Genomic DNA, 16856 nt, shown 5'->3' with positions numbered 1-16856 from the left:
CTGTGAAGCTGACTGCTTTCCTGTGTTGGCCACTCCTGGACAGGGTGAGCGGGGTCAGGAACCAGAGCTTCCCTAGACCTGTGTGGGCATTCTCTGCAGGTGGGGGAGGGAGGTTTCTCCCTCCAGCCCTTTCCTGCCACCCACTTGTGTTTCCCCTCCTTTGCTTCAAGTTCCCAGTGGTTTGCAAGTCAATTTATGTCCATCTTGAGTCATCTGAGTTGAAGGAGAAGGAAGCTGCGTGCAGAAGGGGCTACATAATTGATAGTGCCTGATGCAAAATGAAAATGTAAGGCCCCTTGTTCAAATGTTATTAAGAAATTTCGAGATGGTACAAATAGAACATTACACCAAACTCAGGACGCTTCTGAGATGGGGCTGGGTGTGACTGCATTGGTCACACACCCACGAAGCTAGCCCTGGCCACATGAGCCCAGGGACTCCGTATATCACTTCTTCTCTCTCTGATTAGGCACTTGGATTTCCTTCCCGCTTCCCACTTTGAGCCTTTTGCTTTTAACAGAGCTATTCCTGCCTGCCAGGAGTTTGCTGTCTCCTAAAGTCAAGGTGCAAACGGGCACTGCTTGCCACTCCTCATTTGCTGTGCTGAGTTTACTCTTGGGCTTCCAGCATGAACTGTATTTTTTATCAAACCAACTGGTGGCAGAACACATACATTGTTAAGGCATGAAGGTAGCCATGCTTGTGGTCCCTTCCACCCGTGTCCGGTCCAACTAACTCACACTTCTGCCTTTTCAAGTCAGGTCCAGGAGTAGTTGTGAAACCAGGCAGAAGATACCTCTGAAATAAGGGATATGTCAGGGAGCAGAGCCGCTGCAGGAAAAGGGCTTGCAGGCTGGGTTTGATCTGGGGACGCAGAGGCAGTTCTGTTTGCCTACCTCAAGGGCCTCTGAGTGGCCTGGAGGATTTCTTGGACCAGGTGGTACCCGAGGATTTAGGGGATTCTCTCTGGCACCAGGGCACAGAAGACTGCATGCTGTAGTGCAACCTGGGCCCAATGATGCAGTGAACCAGCCCTGCTCAAAGCTTTATGTCTCCTTTCATGAATAACTGCCCCCTCCTCCTCCATCCACCCCAATGATAGTGCACATACATGGTTTAGAGGGTGCCTGATGATCAGCTTTATGGTTCAGAAACTCAATATGACCTCTCCCTGAGAATGGTTTAGGCTCTGGATGTATGCTCACACCACCAGATTCCATAAGAGAAGGGCTTGCAGTATAAGTTATGAGCTCTGAAATGATGCACAGTTTATACTCTTCAGTACCAGATGGGCCTGGTGCACGAATTGGACTGGTCATCTGCAAAGGCCTCCTTTTCCTGGTTGGGGGTGGGGGGTGGGACAGGTTGTCCCAGAAGACCACACTTTGGGTCAGGTGGCTGCCTCGGACAATGTATCTACTATCAGAAGAAAAATAATTGGATGTTGAAGGGTATTTTTGTCAAACAGGTGGCCCTTCTCCCTTCTTAGATGTTTCTTGAACGAGGACAGGCATCAGTCACCTCAATGGAGAGCCCTCTGCCTCCTGAGAAGTGCCAGAAGCACTGCCAGGGTCCTCCTCCTCTTTGTCCCCATGTCCCCACAAAATGCTGCCTTTCTTCACTTCAGAGGAATCTCAGAGCATGTCTGAGTTTACAGATCACATGACAGGGCTCTTTGTGTCCTGTCCAGGCTCCAGATCCAGATCCCACTGTTGGGTGGGCCATCTCGAGATGGTGTCCTGTAGCCTTTGCTCCCCATCAGTGTTGTTGTGGATCCTTGGAGATCTGGTAATGGGTAGAGGTTGATGGTGCTTTGGGAGTTAGATACAGGATGGAGGGCCATTTGCTCCTTGCTACAGAATTCAGAGTCAATCAGACACGGGTGACTGGCTGGCTGCATAGTGATGTTGGAGAAAAGGCCCAGACAACTAAACCCGAGCTTTATTGTAGTCACAGGGAAGGGTTATTCCCCTCACACGGTTGACATGGCTAGCAAAAAGACACAGGCCTTGCTCCAGTTGTACTCCAAGCGTCAGCTCTGTCTCCTTTACTCGAAAACTTATAAAAAGGGGAGACTGTTTAAATAACAGGTTCTAATTTCTTAGGATTTGCACCACTAAAAATCCTTCCAAACATACAGCCCTCCCCCTGTTGCAACATGAAATTGTTCTCTCTGCCCCGTGTTCAGTGGAAACAGCTGTCCACAGCAAGCAGAAACATTCGCTTGCTGTGAGATTAAGCATTAACAATAGGATGGAAAATTAGAGGAGAGGAAAGGTTTCCATTCTGTGTTTCTATTTTTTTTTTTTTTTATAAAAAAAATTACTGCCCTTCTGGGCTCTTATGCTATTGGCTCCACTTCTGGACTCCCTGCTTCTTGGAGCCAGCTGGAGTATCTCCAAAGACCTGCGCCTGTAGACTTAAGCCATGTTTCAGAAATATGCTTCCCAGATTCTGCGTAAGCATGCAGGGGTTGATTTGGATGCTATCCTTGTAGAGCCACACTCCATAATAGCAAAGAACCAGCTGCCGTCTTTGGGAAACCTGTCCAGGAAAAGCAGCCATCCAGAATTTCCGGGACAAATTCTCCTTTGAGATGGGTGAAGCCGGGAGCTGCCTAAGTTATGAATCACCAGGTCATCTGCAGCCTCGTCTGAAGTAGAGGCCTGAAGACGGAGGGCAGGGCTGATAGAAGAGGATGAGGTCTCCTTGAAAAAGGTCCCCACCACCTTTGCCACCATGGGTTTGCTTCCTACTCCAGCTCTTGGATGCCCCATGGGGGACAAACCAGGTGGGGGCTTTTAGGGGCCCAGGACTTTGGGTCCAAGCACTCAGGCTGGCATTGAGGGGGTTAAGGCAGTGACCAGATAGCAGCCTTTTGGCAGCAAAGCCCTCCTCAGCAGAAGGAAGGATATAGCTGTATGAACTGCCTGCTTAACAATGCCTCACATGTCCCCAGGGGCCCGCCTGCAAATAGATTTCATCTTGCTTTCTCTTGTACTTTTCAAAGCTTCCTGTTTTCTCACGGTCCTTTTGGACAGTTTACAGTCTCTCTCTCCCTCCCTCCCTCTCTCTCCCTTTGAGGAAAGGAACACCCTTCTTATTAAAAGAGAGAGAGAGAGAAGAATGTAAGGGAAGGGCAGTTTAGCAGAGGCCATTCTCCTCGGCCGCAGGCTCCAGCTCTTTGACCTTTTCTCTTAGAATAGGAAAGCACAGGCTTCCTGGTGCATCTCAGTCCTCAGGCTCCGATTAGGCTGGTTGGCACGAAGTAGTGTGCCTCTTCTTGGCTTTGTGGACCTCTGGCCCAGTGCTGCCCACTGCCATCACCCAGTCTCTGCACCCAGCTGACTTCTTGGTGAGGCTGGCTGTCCATGCTGTCACTGCAGCTCACAAGAAGTTACCTGAGGTGTTTCTAGCCCTGAACCAGGGAGGGAAGGAGCACAAGGAGGCCAGAATTCGGAACTGCTATAAGGATGAGAGAAAAGGGCATCGGCCAGCTGTTTAAATGGCTAACTGAGAGTCTGGGTGCTGCATAAAGGGCTCTCCCAAAGCCTGCAATTCAGGATGAATCTTGTCTTTCCATCCACATTTCTCAGTGCTGGGTCAGGTACAACTGCTTCCATTTCTATATGCCTCAAGTGACCTGGCAAGTATTTACTCAAAAGGATTCCTTACTTCGTCCTCCCTTTCATATTTCCTCCAAATAATTTGGTTTAAGAAGTAGTCTTATCTTTGAAGAACTATTTCCAGAATTTAAAAGAGTCTACTATGTACATGATAATGATAGTAATAAGAGCTACTATTTATTGAGCTCTTACTATTTGCCAAGCCCTTTACATGAATTATCTCATTGGATCCTTACAACAACCTTCATAAGAAACTATTATTATCACTGACATTTTACAGAAGAGAAAATGGGGCAAGTTCTCTATCCTTCTGGGGTCTCACCATCACCTCTCTGCTTTGCTATCTCAAAACCTACTGATCCATGCAACCCATTTTTAAAGGACAGTTCGAAACATTTGTTGCAGGGGTGCCTGTATGGCTCAGTCGGTTAAGTGTCTGACTCTATCTCGGCTCAGGTTATGATCTCACGATTTGTGAGTTCAAGCCCTGCATCGGGCTCTGCACTAACAGCATGTAGCCTGCTTGGAATTCTCTCTCTGCCCCTCCCCTGCTTGTGTTTGTGCTCTCCCTCTCAAAATAAATAAATAAAACTTAAAAAAATTAAAACAAAACTTTTGTTCCCATTTTCTATTAAATGTTGAAGTTCACCTCCATTTAAAAAGTAGGCATAAAAGTGGGTATTGATGGGGGCTCCTGGGTGGTTTAGTCAGTTCAGTGTCCAACTCTTGATTTCGGCTCAGGTCATGATCCCAGGGTCGTGGGATCAAGTTCCAAGTCAGGCTCTGTGCTGAGCATAGAGCCCACTTAAGATTCTCACTCTCTCTCTCTCTCTCTCCCTCTGCCCCACTTCCCCGTGCGCTCTCTCTCTCTCTCTCTCTCTCTCTCATAAATAAATAAATAAATAAATAAATAAATAAATAAATAAATAAATAAATGTGAGTATTGATGGAAAAGCTGAGATTTAATGCCAGAGGTACACTAATACCCCTCACTAGAGGAACTGAAAGTTCAAGAGGGGCAGACTGGTTGAGATGGCCACATGTCCCATGAAATCTGAGATATCACCACTCCAGTAGCTTCCTGTGTCAGTACCTACCCCTATTTCAATCCCCACAGACCTTGGCAGGAGATGATTCAGCAAGTCTTGACTTGGGCAAGCTCTTAGCCTCACATGTCATGATTATAGGGGGCCTTGACATAGACTGACTGCTTTTCCCAGGAGAAGAAAGAAACTAGAGTTTTGGTGCTCCCTCCCAACTCTTCTTCCTTCCAGTCTACCTCCCCTTCTCTACTATGACAATTTTTCTGGGAGCTCACATCTCAAACCCCACCCAAGGGTACTGCCTTTAATTCACCCAGTTCTCTTCCTCTGGCCTCTCTTTACTAACAGTGACTGAAAAGTCCCCCTCTGAATTTCAGAGCCATAAAATGTCTTCTATACTGATGGATGGTCTTCTAAGAAAGATGAAGAGCCCAAGTATTCTGGATAAGGACCAAAGGGCTTTGTGGAAGAGCTAAGGGCTGAAAGGAAGAAGCGAAGGGTGCCTACCACAGAGATGTGAATAGTGTCCAAGTACCTTGGGTCCTGAGTTATCTGTCTCTATCCTTCTGCCACTGAGGATTTTGGCTTACAAACTAGTGTGTATAGGGTTGTACATATTACAGTGAGGGAAAAGAAGAGAGTTGGCGATGGCTGCTTTTTGGATTTTTGCACGGGGTAGTGATATTTTCCTGACTTGTTTGTCTATTCCCCCAGCCAAATACTTAGGTATTTATTAAGTGTTACTATGTGTGTAGACCTGTGCTTGATACTGAGGTTGGCCACAAAGAAAAGGAAGGAAGCTCTTGCATTTCAAAAGATAACTTAGGGTACCTTTTAATGCTCCAAACATTTTTAGAGTTGACACACCTCCATTCAACCCTGCAAACACTCTCCATTGGTCGGCCCGTTAGGCTACCATAAATCATGAATTATAATACACAAAAAATAGATTTTACCAACAGCACAAAAGTGCATTGTTTACCAGTCACCCTCAGATAATATAACTGACCAGACATGCCCTACAGTGGACCTTCCCTAAGGCCATATGCCTTGACTTCAGGGGACAATATCATTTTAATATCCTAATATATGCATGTACCACTAAAAAATGTCCCAGGAAGTTCAGCGGTGGATGAATTGAGTCAGAAAAACATTATAGTAGAAAAACACACACTGGGTTATGTTAAAGGATCATAAAATGTGGCTTGTCCAAAGCTAAGGAAGTAGGTGGAAAATACTTATCAGTAGCCATTCTTTTTTCTTTTTTCTTTTTTTTTTTTTTTTACATTTACTTATCTTTGAGAGACAGAGAGAGACAGAGCATGAACAGGGGAGAGGTAGAGAGAGAGAGAGGGACACAGAATCTAAGCAGGCTCCAGGCTCTAAGCTGTCAGCACAGAGCCCGATGCAGGGCTGGAACCCACAAACTGTGAGATCATGATTTGAGCCGAAGTTGGACACTTAACCGACTGAGCCACCCAGGTGCCCCTGTTAGTAGCCATTCTGATATTTGTGCCCCTCTCTGTGTGTTGGGGTGGGAGTAGGATGGGGAAGGGAGGTAGGACTTTGGGGCCCATGAATTCCAGGACTGTTCTGACCACTGAGTTGCAGCAGCTGTGGCAACAACAAACAATTGGTCATTATCACAACTGTGATTTCTATCTTGCCTCTAGTTCAATGTTGAATAAAGTGCCTGAAAATACTTAATGAAGAGACTTTATTCTGTGTCAAAATAAAAACAAATGGCATTCTATACATTCTTCAAGGTTGAGCTAAAATTCTCCTTTATAAAAACCTTTCAGACTAGTCCAGCTTCTGATATCTCAGCAACCAGAGATAGTAACTAAAAGTAGAATCCCTACCCCTTTATAGGAGCGAAGTACAGAAGGCACCCATCTCTTCAATTCTATCTGGCTTAAACGACCATGAGACTCATCCAAGCTTGGACTAGTGCAGTAGTCTAATTAATCTTCCAGCCTCCAGCTTCTCTCCTCCTTTGTGTCATATGTTTAATCACCCATGGCTTGTGCTGTTCTCGGATCTTTTGCTGCAGGCTCACTCCAAATAATCAGGAACCGTCCCATGAACCAAATGAGATCTACTTTCTCCAAAATGGCTCAAGACTGGAAATACCTAATGTAGATTCAAAGCTAATTCAAATCAGTAGATTCAAAGCTTTTTCCCCCCTTGGCCAGGATAGAGAACTGGATAAACTAAACTAAGCTAATAAATAATACTCTGCCAGAACTTTCACCTGTGCAAAGTTGAATCACAGACTGATGCATCTTACAAAACTGTCTCTATTGAGAATAAAAGAAAGCGAGTATCCATCCCATATGTAGGGATGTTAAAGTTAGATCAGCACTCCCAGCCTTTCCCCTCTCAGGTCACCCTTTCCAAATGAATGTGCTGTGCAGCTACTCTGAACACTGAGTGTGGGACACCAGTATGCCAAGTTCATTCTTGCCAGTAAGGAAGTAAAAAGGGGAAAAGTACTTAAAAGTCCCAAATGTGAATCATTTAAAAACACAGAAACAATTATTCATTATCCATGGGTGGATTATCTGTGACAAAGTTGTCACCCCAGCTGGCTGCCTCTTACCACCTGGCATTCTTTGCAGTTGGTCTTCCTACGTCTCTGTTTGTTAGGTCTATGCATTCTTCCATGGCTCCTGTAACTCCCATCTCCATGGCCACCTGAAGAAAACAGTGCCTTCATTCATAAATACTCAATCCAGTACCCCCAACATCGTCCCTGAAAATGTCTCTCAGTGCAAAAGGAAAACTGGTGTCAGCCTCAGGGGCCACTGTACCCTGACTTCTCTCTCCAAAGATCTTTCTTTCACTCCATATCACTGCCCTCACAGCATGGGCCTCTGAGGTTAGGAAGGGAAGGAAAATGTTCCCTCCTTAACACTCGGGCCCGAGCACAGACACAAAACCCTTCTCTGTATTCCTCCCAGCACAGCCAAGGAAGGGCTGGGTTCTCCGAACCCTGCTCTGCTAGGGCCGGGGGACAGGAAGAGGGCGGAAAGACCCAGAGCAGTGGACTCTGTTTTATACCTTCCGTATCTGCATGAATTGCCTTTGAAAAGGCAGTTCTGTTCAAAAGAAGTTGGAGAACCACTTTTCTGATCCATCATGCATCTGCACTTTGTTAGAAATAGAAATGACAAAATGACAAAAAAAAAAAAAAAGAAATGAATAAAACATGTTTACACCTGAGATAATATTTTCAGGACTTCAAATCTCTACCCAGAGAAAAAGACACACTCCTTCTTTAGATCTGTCTTTTGTTCCTTCTAACTTTGCTATCCGTTCCAATAATAAGCAAATTAAAAAATTAGAAATGCAGGGGCGCCTGGGTGGCTCGGTCGGTTAAGCGTCCGACTTCGGCTCAGGTCACGATCTCACGGTCCGTGAGTTCAAGCCCCGAGTCGGGCTCTGTGCTGACAGCTCGGAGCCTGGAGCCTGTTTCAGATTCTGTGTCTCCCTCTCTCTCTGCCCCTCCCCTGTTCATGCTCTGCCTCTCTGTCTCAAAAATAAATAAACGTTAAAAAAATTTTTTTTTTTTTTAATTAGAAATGCATTGCATGATACAGTCTAACAGAAGAGTTATATTGAGGGCACAGAGGATGGTGTGGTGGTTGACCATGTGACCTCTGGTGTCTAGTGGCCTGGGTTCATTATCCCAGCTTCAACACCCATTAGCTGTGTGCCTTGGCCAAGTGCCTTAATCCCTCAGTTTGCCCATCTGTAAAATGGGGATGATACAGCACCCACCTTATAGGATTGATATAATTAAATGTGATATTCCATGGTAGACTTAGGACAGTCTCTTCCATGTTATAAATGTTCCATAAATATTAAACAGGTAATCATATACTTATTATTAAAATGAAGCACACTTTGAGCAATTGCTTCTCAGCTCAGCTTTTCTCCTTTTCTGCATCTCGCATTCAAAAGAAGCCTTACTAGCTTTGCAAGTTTTGCCATGAGTTGAAAAATCCCTGTGCCATAGGAACACAAGCCCATGAATCCATCCCTCCCTGCTCCACCTCTGGGCCTGGGCGCAGTCCAGACCCTCCCTGACTTCACTGGGGACATTCTACTTGGAGGCCACTTAAAATGCCAAGATCCAAACAAAGTGAAGGCACATCCGTCCTCATGCAGGCCTAGGTGCGGGTCAGGGCCCAACTCCACAAGTAACCTGTCTCATCCTCTTCATTGTTTCTGACAGCTGTGTGGGAAGGAATTCAACCGGATGCACAACCTAATGGGCCACATGCACCTGCACTCCGACAGCAAACCCTTCAAGTGTCTCTACTGCCCAAGCAAATTCACCCTAAAGGGGAACCTGACACGCCACATGAAAGTCAAGCATGGAGTCATGGAGCGGGGCCTCCATTCTCAAGGTAATCACTCTTCCAGGAAGCACCCAAGGCTGCTGGGGCTGGTGGATGACAAAAAAGGGAGCTGAACTTGTTTTTAGGGGGCTTTATTTGGGGGGGGTATTCTTATTGTTGAAAAAGGGATCATAGTGTCAAGACCACAGCAGAGGAGCAGAAACAGGCTTACAGTGTTATTCTAACAAATACAGTAGTACTATCTGAAGGTAGTAGGTAAAAGCGAATTACAGAGGACAGATGAGAACATCATAACCACTCCAGTCAGTACGATTATTAGCTCTTGCTTCAGACACCACATCAGGTGCCTTGCCTCCTTTAATCTTGACAGCAACTCAAGGCTGGAGGAACTTATATTTTCCCCATTTTACAGATGGGGGGAACTGAGGCTTCAAGAGAGTGATTTGCCCAAACTTGCTCAACTGAAAAAGTGGCTGAGTTAGGATTGGAACACAGACCTTCCAGACATTAAAGTCTTTATTGTATCCATTTCATCGTGCTGCTCTTAAAGGACATGTGGTTTTTTTCTTTTTCTTTCCTTTCTAAAAAACAGGCATGTAAGCTCTGCCTCCACAGAAGGATGTGTGTAGCAGGCTGGGTCTCCTGTTCATAACTAGATGCACCCAGGGACGGCTTTCCTGCTTGGCAGGGCTCACTGGCCCATCTGCAGAGCAGGGGCTTCCGTCTCCCCCACTGAGCCCGAAGTGAACTGCTAAGCAGTTCTCGCCCCCTCAGTGCCACGGCCCTTAGCCGTGACGAGTTTATGTTCCAGATCCACTGAGTTCACCAGGTTGTTCTCTAGTTACTTAATCAAGCAGTCCTTCAATGAACAGGCAATAAATGCACCTGTATCCAAAGCAGAGCCCTAGGTGCTGCAGAAGATACTGGGGGGATGAGACCATCTTTGCTCCCTAGAAGGTCTGTGTGTGAGGAGAGAAGACACACATTTATGGACCTTACAAAATCATGTTAACCACTGTTTGCTGATACCAGTATGATTAAAGCACGGCAGTAGGCACTTCAGAAATCCTATTGCTTGTGCCCACAATGTCCCAAGGTAGACTGTGTTGTTCTCATTTTATATAAGAGGAGACCGAGGCCAAGGGGGCATGGCAGGTCTGAAGGCAGAACTGGGATCCCATCTCGGGAATTTCTGAATTACACCAGTGCTCACTACACCAGGCAAACACAGATTTGTTTGTGTTGCCTGCTTCTCTTACCCTTTCCAGAGAGCTGGTCAAGCAGGCACACGTATTCATAAATAAGATGCACACAAGCACCTGCAGCATGAAACAGAATAATTATAGTTTTCATATTTTTCACCCACTGAGCTTATAGTGCTCCTGAGTTACAGAGAACTGTGGTCATCATAAAACAAAGCCCAGAGTTTAGGCAAAACCCCTGAAAATATTCTGGTTAAAAAACAAAAGCAGTTTTCTTTCCCTGAGACTGGTTTTCTCCTGAATTGTTCTTTGCATCTCTAGTTGCCTGAGCCAATTTCCAACCTAGACCTGGATTTTTCCAGAATAGGTGAAGTTTGTTCAGTTGCCGGGGTTGGGGACAGAAGGCAATGGTGAGATGTTCATCCGTTTGAAAGCTTAACCTGGTCACCACAACTTACCCCATATGGATGCTCAAATCCTAAAAGGCACCTAAGGACTCTGTCATTCTTCTGAAAAAATAAAGAGCATCACTATGTATCAGAGAGATGCTTTGAAAGTTAACAGACTTTCAACAATTTAAATGTTTTCATCTACAAAAGGTGTTAGTGCTTTTTCACTCTAGTGTTTGAAATGGCTCAAAAATCATGACTCAGATTAAAAAGAGCCTCCCGTGCCCCTGACAAGATTAAAGCTATAGACAGATTCATTGCCTGACGATATCATAAGGCAAGCAGACCTGGACGTCTGCCCCCACGCCAAAAGCCTGGTTCTGCCCGCCTCCTCCTCAGGGCCTGGCTGTTGGCTCACCAGGGGCAGAGACCTGCAAGATCAAATTAGGCGGAGCCCTACTATGTGTTTCTGGCTCCTGAAAAGTCCCTCCCAACAGGGCCCTCCAACTGAAACTAAAAGTGAGACCCTTTTGCATCACTGTGCCCAATAGCAGGGATGCTTGTGGTTGGACACAGGGGCTTTAGAGTTCCTCAAGGGGATCTCTTTGTGCCCTCTCCAGTCTGTGCTTAGGACCACTGGTTATGAGGCGGCCTTCTTGTCCCCAAATGGTATATTTTTGTGCATTTTTTTTCAAGATGAAAATACCTTTGTTATGATTTTATTTCTTCTTCTGGTAAAATATTTGCTCACTGAAAATAAGAAAGACATTAGAATTGAAGAGAAAAATGTCCGAATCATGGAATTTTGAGATTTGGATGTAAATTCTTCCAGATATTTTGATAAAGATTCATAAAATTTGGTCTACACTATAAATATATATGGTAAATATGATTTTTACTTAAAATATATAGAGAATACCTTTTTATAACCATTTGTAGGTCTCTACATCTTCTACACATGGTTCAGTGTATTATTTATCTAAAAAACCTCCATCATTTCAGTTTCACCATAAAAAATGTGGTGATGAGCATCCTTACACATATATTTTGTGCACCTGTGTGATTGTTTTCATAGTGTAAATTCTCAGTGGCATAATTGCTAAGTCAGAGCTATGTTTATTTTAAGCATTTAGTGCATGTTGCCAAATTTACCTTAAGGAAGTTACACGGATGCAAACTTCATCTGTGACAAGGCCCATCTCTCCACAGCCTTACTGGGAATTTATTTTTAAAATGTAAAATCAAACTATACTAAATGGCCTTGGGTACCACCCAGTGGGCCATTTTCACAGCTTTTCCTGGGACCTGAACATTGCTTTTGCTCTCACAGGTTTTGGAAGGGGGCGAATCGCCCTGGCGCAGACGGCAGGAGTGCTGAGGGGTCTGGAGCAGGAGGAGCCCTTTGACCTTTCCCAGAAGCGTGGAGTGAAGGGGCCGGCGTTCCAGTCAGATGGAGAGAGTGCCCGGGGCAGCTCCTGCCATGAGGAAGAGGAGGAGGACAATAGCTATGAAGTGGGTGGAGACAGCCCCGGCCTGGACCCCCAACCCAGGCAGCCCTGCACCCCCCAGGATCTCACCACCCAGCCCGAGCAGGCTCCCAGGGTGCTTGAGGACACCTGTGAGGAGGAAAAGGAGGACAAGCCAAACAGAGAGCACCAGGAGAGGAGCAAGGACAGCCTGGGGGCAGAGGGCAGCCTGGAGAGAGAATCTGCCCACAAGGAAGAGTGTCTCCGTCTCAGGGCTCTGCAGAGTGCTCGGAGGGGCCCCTCCTTTTCTGATTACCTGTACTTCAAGCACAGAGATGAGAGTTTAAAGGAATTACTGGAGAGGAAAATGGAAAAACAAGCAGTGCTTTTAGGTATCTAAGTGGACAGCTCTAAAATTACATTTGGAAAATGAGAATAGGCAGTTCAAATATAGCTTTCTGCACGAGCTGTCATTTGCTGGAGACTGGCAAATGGCGCAGATCTTTACAAATGGCCTGGACTAAACGAGCAGGGATTGTCCTCACTAATACAAATGCTTCTCAGGTCATTCCTTGGGCCCTTGATTTTTAACATGCATGCAGGGGCTTCTTCAGTGCTTTTTCATGCTTCTCCAGTATAATAAGCTGTACATATTCTAGATACCTAATTCCAAGCAGATGCTGAGGTGCTTTTAGAAATTCTATTTTCCTTTGACTAACACATAATACATGGTAGATTTCTTTTTAGTTGCAAAAATACGGTGCTTGACATGTTACCTTATTAATGATGATTTAGTTGAATGTGTGGAAGTTATAATATTTTTCCAGATAGATGAAAATATTAGTAGTTGTATATATAAAAATCACCTTTATTGAATCATCCACAATGCCAAAAATGCCAAAGGAGGGTGAGGTATTAAAGAGAATATTCTCAAGTAGTTTCCGCATGTTTAAGAAAACAGGAATAATTTTTAACTAATGAAAACCCAGCAGAACTTAGATCCTTGCCTGGGTCTGCCTTGTTCTGCAGCAGCTTCCGTCATCAGGTATGGCTTGTGGCGCGCATTTTCAGATGGTCCCCAAAGTGGTCAGTGTGTCCCAGCTCACCCCTTGTGTCCTGAGCAGAGCCCCCTCCTGGAGACCTTGCTCTGAGGCCTCATGCCCCACAAGGCAGCCGCAGGAAGCCTTAGGCGCAGTGGGTTTCTTCTCAGTGCCAGACCAGGGATGTGGGGAGGAATTCTTGAAATCTGAGCACTGCTTATTTAGAGTATTATGCTAACCATCAGGTAATTACTGGTAAGCAGATTCTGGGCTGTGTTCTCAAAGCTGCCTGCATATCAGAATCATCTAGGGGAACCTTAAAAAATAATACCAAGGCTGAGCCTCAGCCGCTGAGAGTCTGATTTCATTGGTCCAGTGGAGCCCCAATATGGGTATTTGTTTAAAAGGTTCCCCCAGAGGATTCTTCTGTGCAGCCAGGGTTGAGAAAGACGGACGAGGTTAAAATGGTGGCTGCCAAGACTCCTCCCAGGGACTCCATAAATATTTGTTTCTGGCTTCAGATTCATTAAAATATGGAGTAGGAGACCTTGAAATCATCCTGCTGATTTAGGGCTTCTCACCTGTTCTGTAAGAGCCTCTTGACATGAACACACACACGCACATGCACACACACAATACACACACACGTACTCTTGTATAATCACACAATTGTGTACTAGAAGATGATGCCTGTGATGTTTATGGTCACTTAATAAGTCTAAAAATACATAGCCCGCCTACAGTGACTAATTATTTCTTCCTAGATGCTTGAATCGTGATTCTAGTCAGGGGTGAAGACTACCGTGGGTGGGTTGAGCCCAGCAGTAGGCTTTCCTTAGGCATGGGTGCCGAATAAAGCAGAGCCTACAGGATGTCGCATACCTGTGACTAGCCATAAGCAGTAACCCTCTGGTACTGTGTCTGTGTTTATGTAAAAACTGCCTCTTGGTTGGTAGTCTCAACTCTTATTCGTAGAGGTAGGTACTGTTTATTACTTTGCTTTCTCTTCTCCTAAAGTTCCCAGTACATTTCTTTAGACCACCTGGCCCATCTCTGACTGCTGGATGTGGCTTTTTCTTTTGGCCAAGGTGCTTCCCCCTCAGCCGCATCTACTTCGAATCATCCACCCGTGGGCTTTGTCAGTCTTGACACATTTCTCCTGCTACCTTGCTTAAAGCTCTTTCTTTCAGCCTCACCACCATGACAAAGTGCCAAAGCTGCCTGGGTTTCCTACTGCCACCCATGCCCTGAGGTCAAGCACCTGCAAAGGGGATGGTGAGTGGAATAGTGTGGGTTTCTGTGGTGCAAGCACAGCTCTGTGCCAGGAAACTGTTCCAAGTCTTCAGAGGGGCAACTTGCCTTCCGTTCATTTTGAATATCGCTCATTAGTGCCTCTGATGACATCACTCACAAGGCTGGCAGCATGGTCTGTGAGGCCTCTGGCTATTGGGGTCCTGTTACGTGTTCATTCTTTCAGTAGCCCTGTGTCAAAGACATACTGTAAGGGCTGCAGACTTCCGGTTCATTCTGGGTATGGAACAGGAACAGGCTGGAACAGGAACCAGGAAATCCAGAATAGCAAACTCTAGTCTTTTCCAACCAAATGAATCATGTGGGTATGTTTGAAGAACAAGTTCATGTTGAGATGGAGAGAGGATGGTCTAGAATGGAGGTTTCCAAATTGTGGATCGAGGAGTCAGAGGTCCCTCTTGGGTCCCTCCAGAGCTGCCAGGGAAGAAGGAGAAACTCTCAGCCCTCATTCCCACTTCACTCAAAGTGGTTCAAATTTCATTTGTTTTTCATGTTAGCCTTCCAAGTAAAATTTCATTTTGAGGGAGAAAAAAATATCTAAGGAAAGTAATTTAAAAAGTGTTATGAAGTATATTATAAAGCCTGTTTTTAGTTCTTAACTCTGGGTATGAGAGACTTAATTAGATCTAGCCTGAGGGTAAATATACACTGACTCTGTGAGAAATGTGGCCAAAATCTTGGTGTTGTATGTTGTTGAGTGACCAACATCCTGGTTTACCTGGAACAACCCTGGTTTATAGCTTTGTCCCAGAGTAATTACTAAGAGTGTCACTTTAACTCTCAAAAGTATCCCAGTTTGGGTGCCTGGGTGGCTCAGTTGGTTGAATGTCTGAGTCGTGGTTTTGGCTCAGGTCATGATTTTGAGGTTCATGAGACTGAGCCCTGAGTCAGGCTCCGCATTGACTGTGCAGAGCCTGCTTAGGATTCTCTCTCACTCTCTCTCTCTCTCAATAAACAAGTACACTTAAAATATAAATAGGATCCTCAGGGTGTCTGAGTGGCTCAGTCAGTTAAGCATTGAGCTCTTGATTTTGGCTTAGGTCGTGATCTCATGGTTTGGGAGTTGGAGCCCGCATCAGGCTCTGTGCTGACAGTGCCCAGTCTCCTTGGGTTTCTGTCTCCCTCTCTCTCTGACTTTCCCCCACTTGCTCTCTAGCTCTCTCTCAAAATAAATACAAATAAAATTTAAAAAAAAGTATCCCAGTTTGGGTGACCAATTATATGGACACCCTGTGCCTAAGTGCAGAGCTAAGGGAAGAGTTGGCCAAACTTGCCTGATGAGCTAATTAGCCAGAATGCACACCTGAAGGAGAGCCCATGGGGATCATCTAGAGAGAATTAAGGATAAAACCATCCAAGGTTACCAGCACTCTAAGGGCCAGGACAGCATGGCATTCATCTCCTTGTGACACTCTGAAAATAGGTCACTACCAAATGCTTTCCAGGCTTTTGACCATTGTCACTCTGAAACAGCCAACTGACCAGCCAAGAGGCATATTTTTCTTTTATCCTTTTTATTCAGGCCTATAATTACCCCCCTCTGTTTGCCTTCTAATTCCTCTTTCATTCTTTCTTTTTAAAAATTTGACTCCCTATTGGCCATGAGACTGAGGCTGACCTTCCATAACCCCACAAGGGTATCTGGTATATTTGTATATGAGTAGCTGCATGAGAAAGCCCAATGTTCATACTGTATTTATTAAGCCCTAAAGGCATTTAATAAAATATTAACATCGCGTTTTGAATCATGATCTTTGTCTGCTTTGCTGGAACAAAATGTAACAGAGCTAACATTTAAAATCCTTCACATATTTGGACAACATTACACCAAATGTTGATTTTGTACAGAATTCTGGCTTGCTATTTAAAAACTAAAACTCCAAATGTGTAGCAACCCAAGTTGTGAATATCGCTTTCTGCTTCAGTGATAAAGCAGTTTACCTGAAAATAGCATGTAACCTATGTTTTGTTAATTTAAGCAAAATAAAGACTTGTTGAAAAGGCTGAGTTGATTATTTGCAAATGCCCCAAATTTCACAAGGAAACTGCCATTGTCAGTGTCTCTCATCCCTACTCTCATACCTTCTGCCAGGGAGGTTCCGTTTGGCTGGGGCCTCAATCCCAGGAAGACACAGATTTTGGATTCTCCCTGTCTCAAGGCTTCACAGAGGATTAGTGAACCTCAGACTATCTGCAGGCAGGTGACATCTTCCTCATCCTCTTTTTATTTCCCATTCAGAAAAACTAGTTCTGGAAGGGTGTCATGAGGAAGTAGGAGGTTAGCGGCAAGATTGCCTTATTCTGCATCAAGCTCTTTCTAGGATAAAGTTGACCCAAGGGGCCATGTACTATACTGGGCATGAGCACCTGACACAGATTCTGGTGTCAGGTTCCTGGATTTGAAGCCCAGCT

General features: G+C 45.1%; 2 protein-coding genes across 6 annotated transcripts in view; one reads left to right on the top strand and one right to left on the bottom strand.

Moving 5' to 3' along the window:
• ZNF366 (zinc finger protein 366) overlaps window positions 1-13565 on the top strand; it is a 47447-nt gene extending 33882 nt beyond the window's left edge. For both annotated transcript variants that reach the window (XM_042940703.1, XM_042940709.1), the window contains exons 4-5: window positions 8910-9084; window positions 11958-13565. In XM_042940703.1, coding sequence (XP_042796637.1) covers window positions 8910-9084; window positions 11958-12493 — 711 coding nt within the window. In that variant the 3' untranslated portion in view covers window positions 12494-13565. The remainder of the gene's footprint in view (window positions 1-8909; window positions 9085-11957) is intronic.
• The window catches only part of PTCD2 (pentatricopeptide repeat domain 2), a 120213-nt gene continuing 110466 nt past the window's right edge, over window positions 7110-16856 (bottom strand). The window contains exons 11-13 of one of the 4 annotated variants that reach the window (XR_006203247.1): window positions 11780-12102; window positions 10296-10355; window positions 7110-7366 (exon numbers count right to left, since the gene is read on the bottom strand). The gene's annotated coding sequence lies outside the window, so the exon portion shown is untranslated. Of the gene's footprint in view, window positions 7367-10295; window positions 10356-11727; window positions 12103-14418; window positions 14859-16856 lie in introns of those variants that run through there. The other 3 variants (XR_006203249.1, XM_042940749.1, XM_042940763.1) reach the window with 3 other exon arrangements.

The sequence above is a fragment of the Panthera leo genome, chromosome A1 (genome assembly GCF_018350215.1).
Source record: "Panthera leo isolate Ple1 chromosome A1, P.leo_Ple1_pat1.1, whole genome shotgun sequence".
Lineage (NCBI taxonomy): Eukaryota > Metazoa > Chordata > Mammalia > Carnivora > Felidae > Panthera > Panthera leo.
The sequence above is the reverse complement of the archived record's forward strand: the minus strand, read 5'-3'. Positions and strand labels throughout refer to the sequence as shown.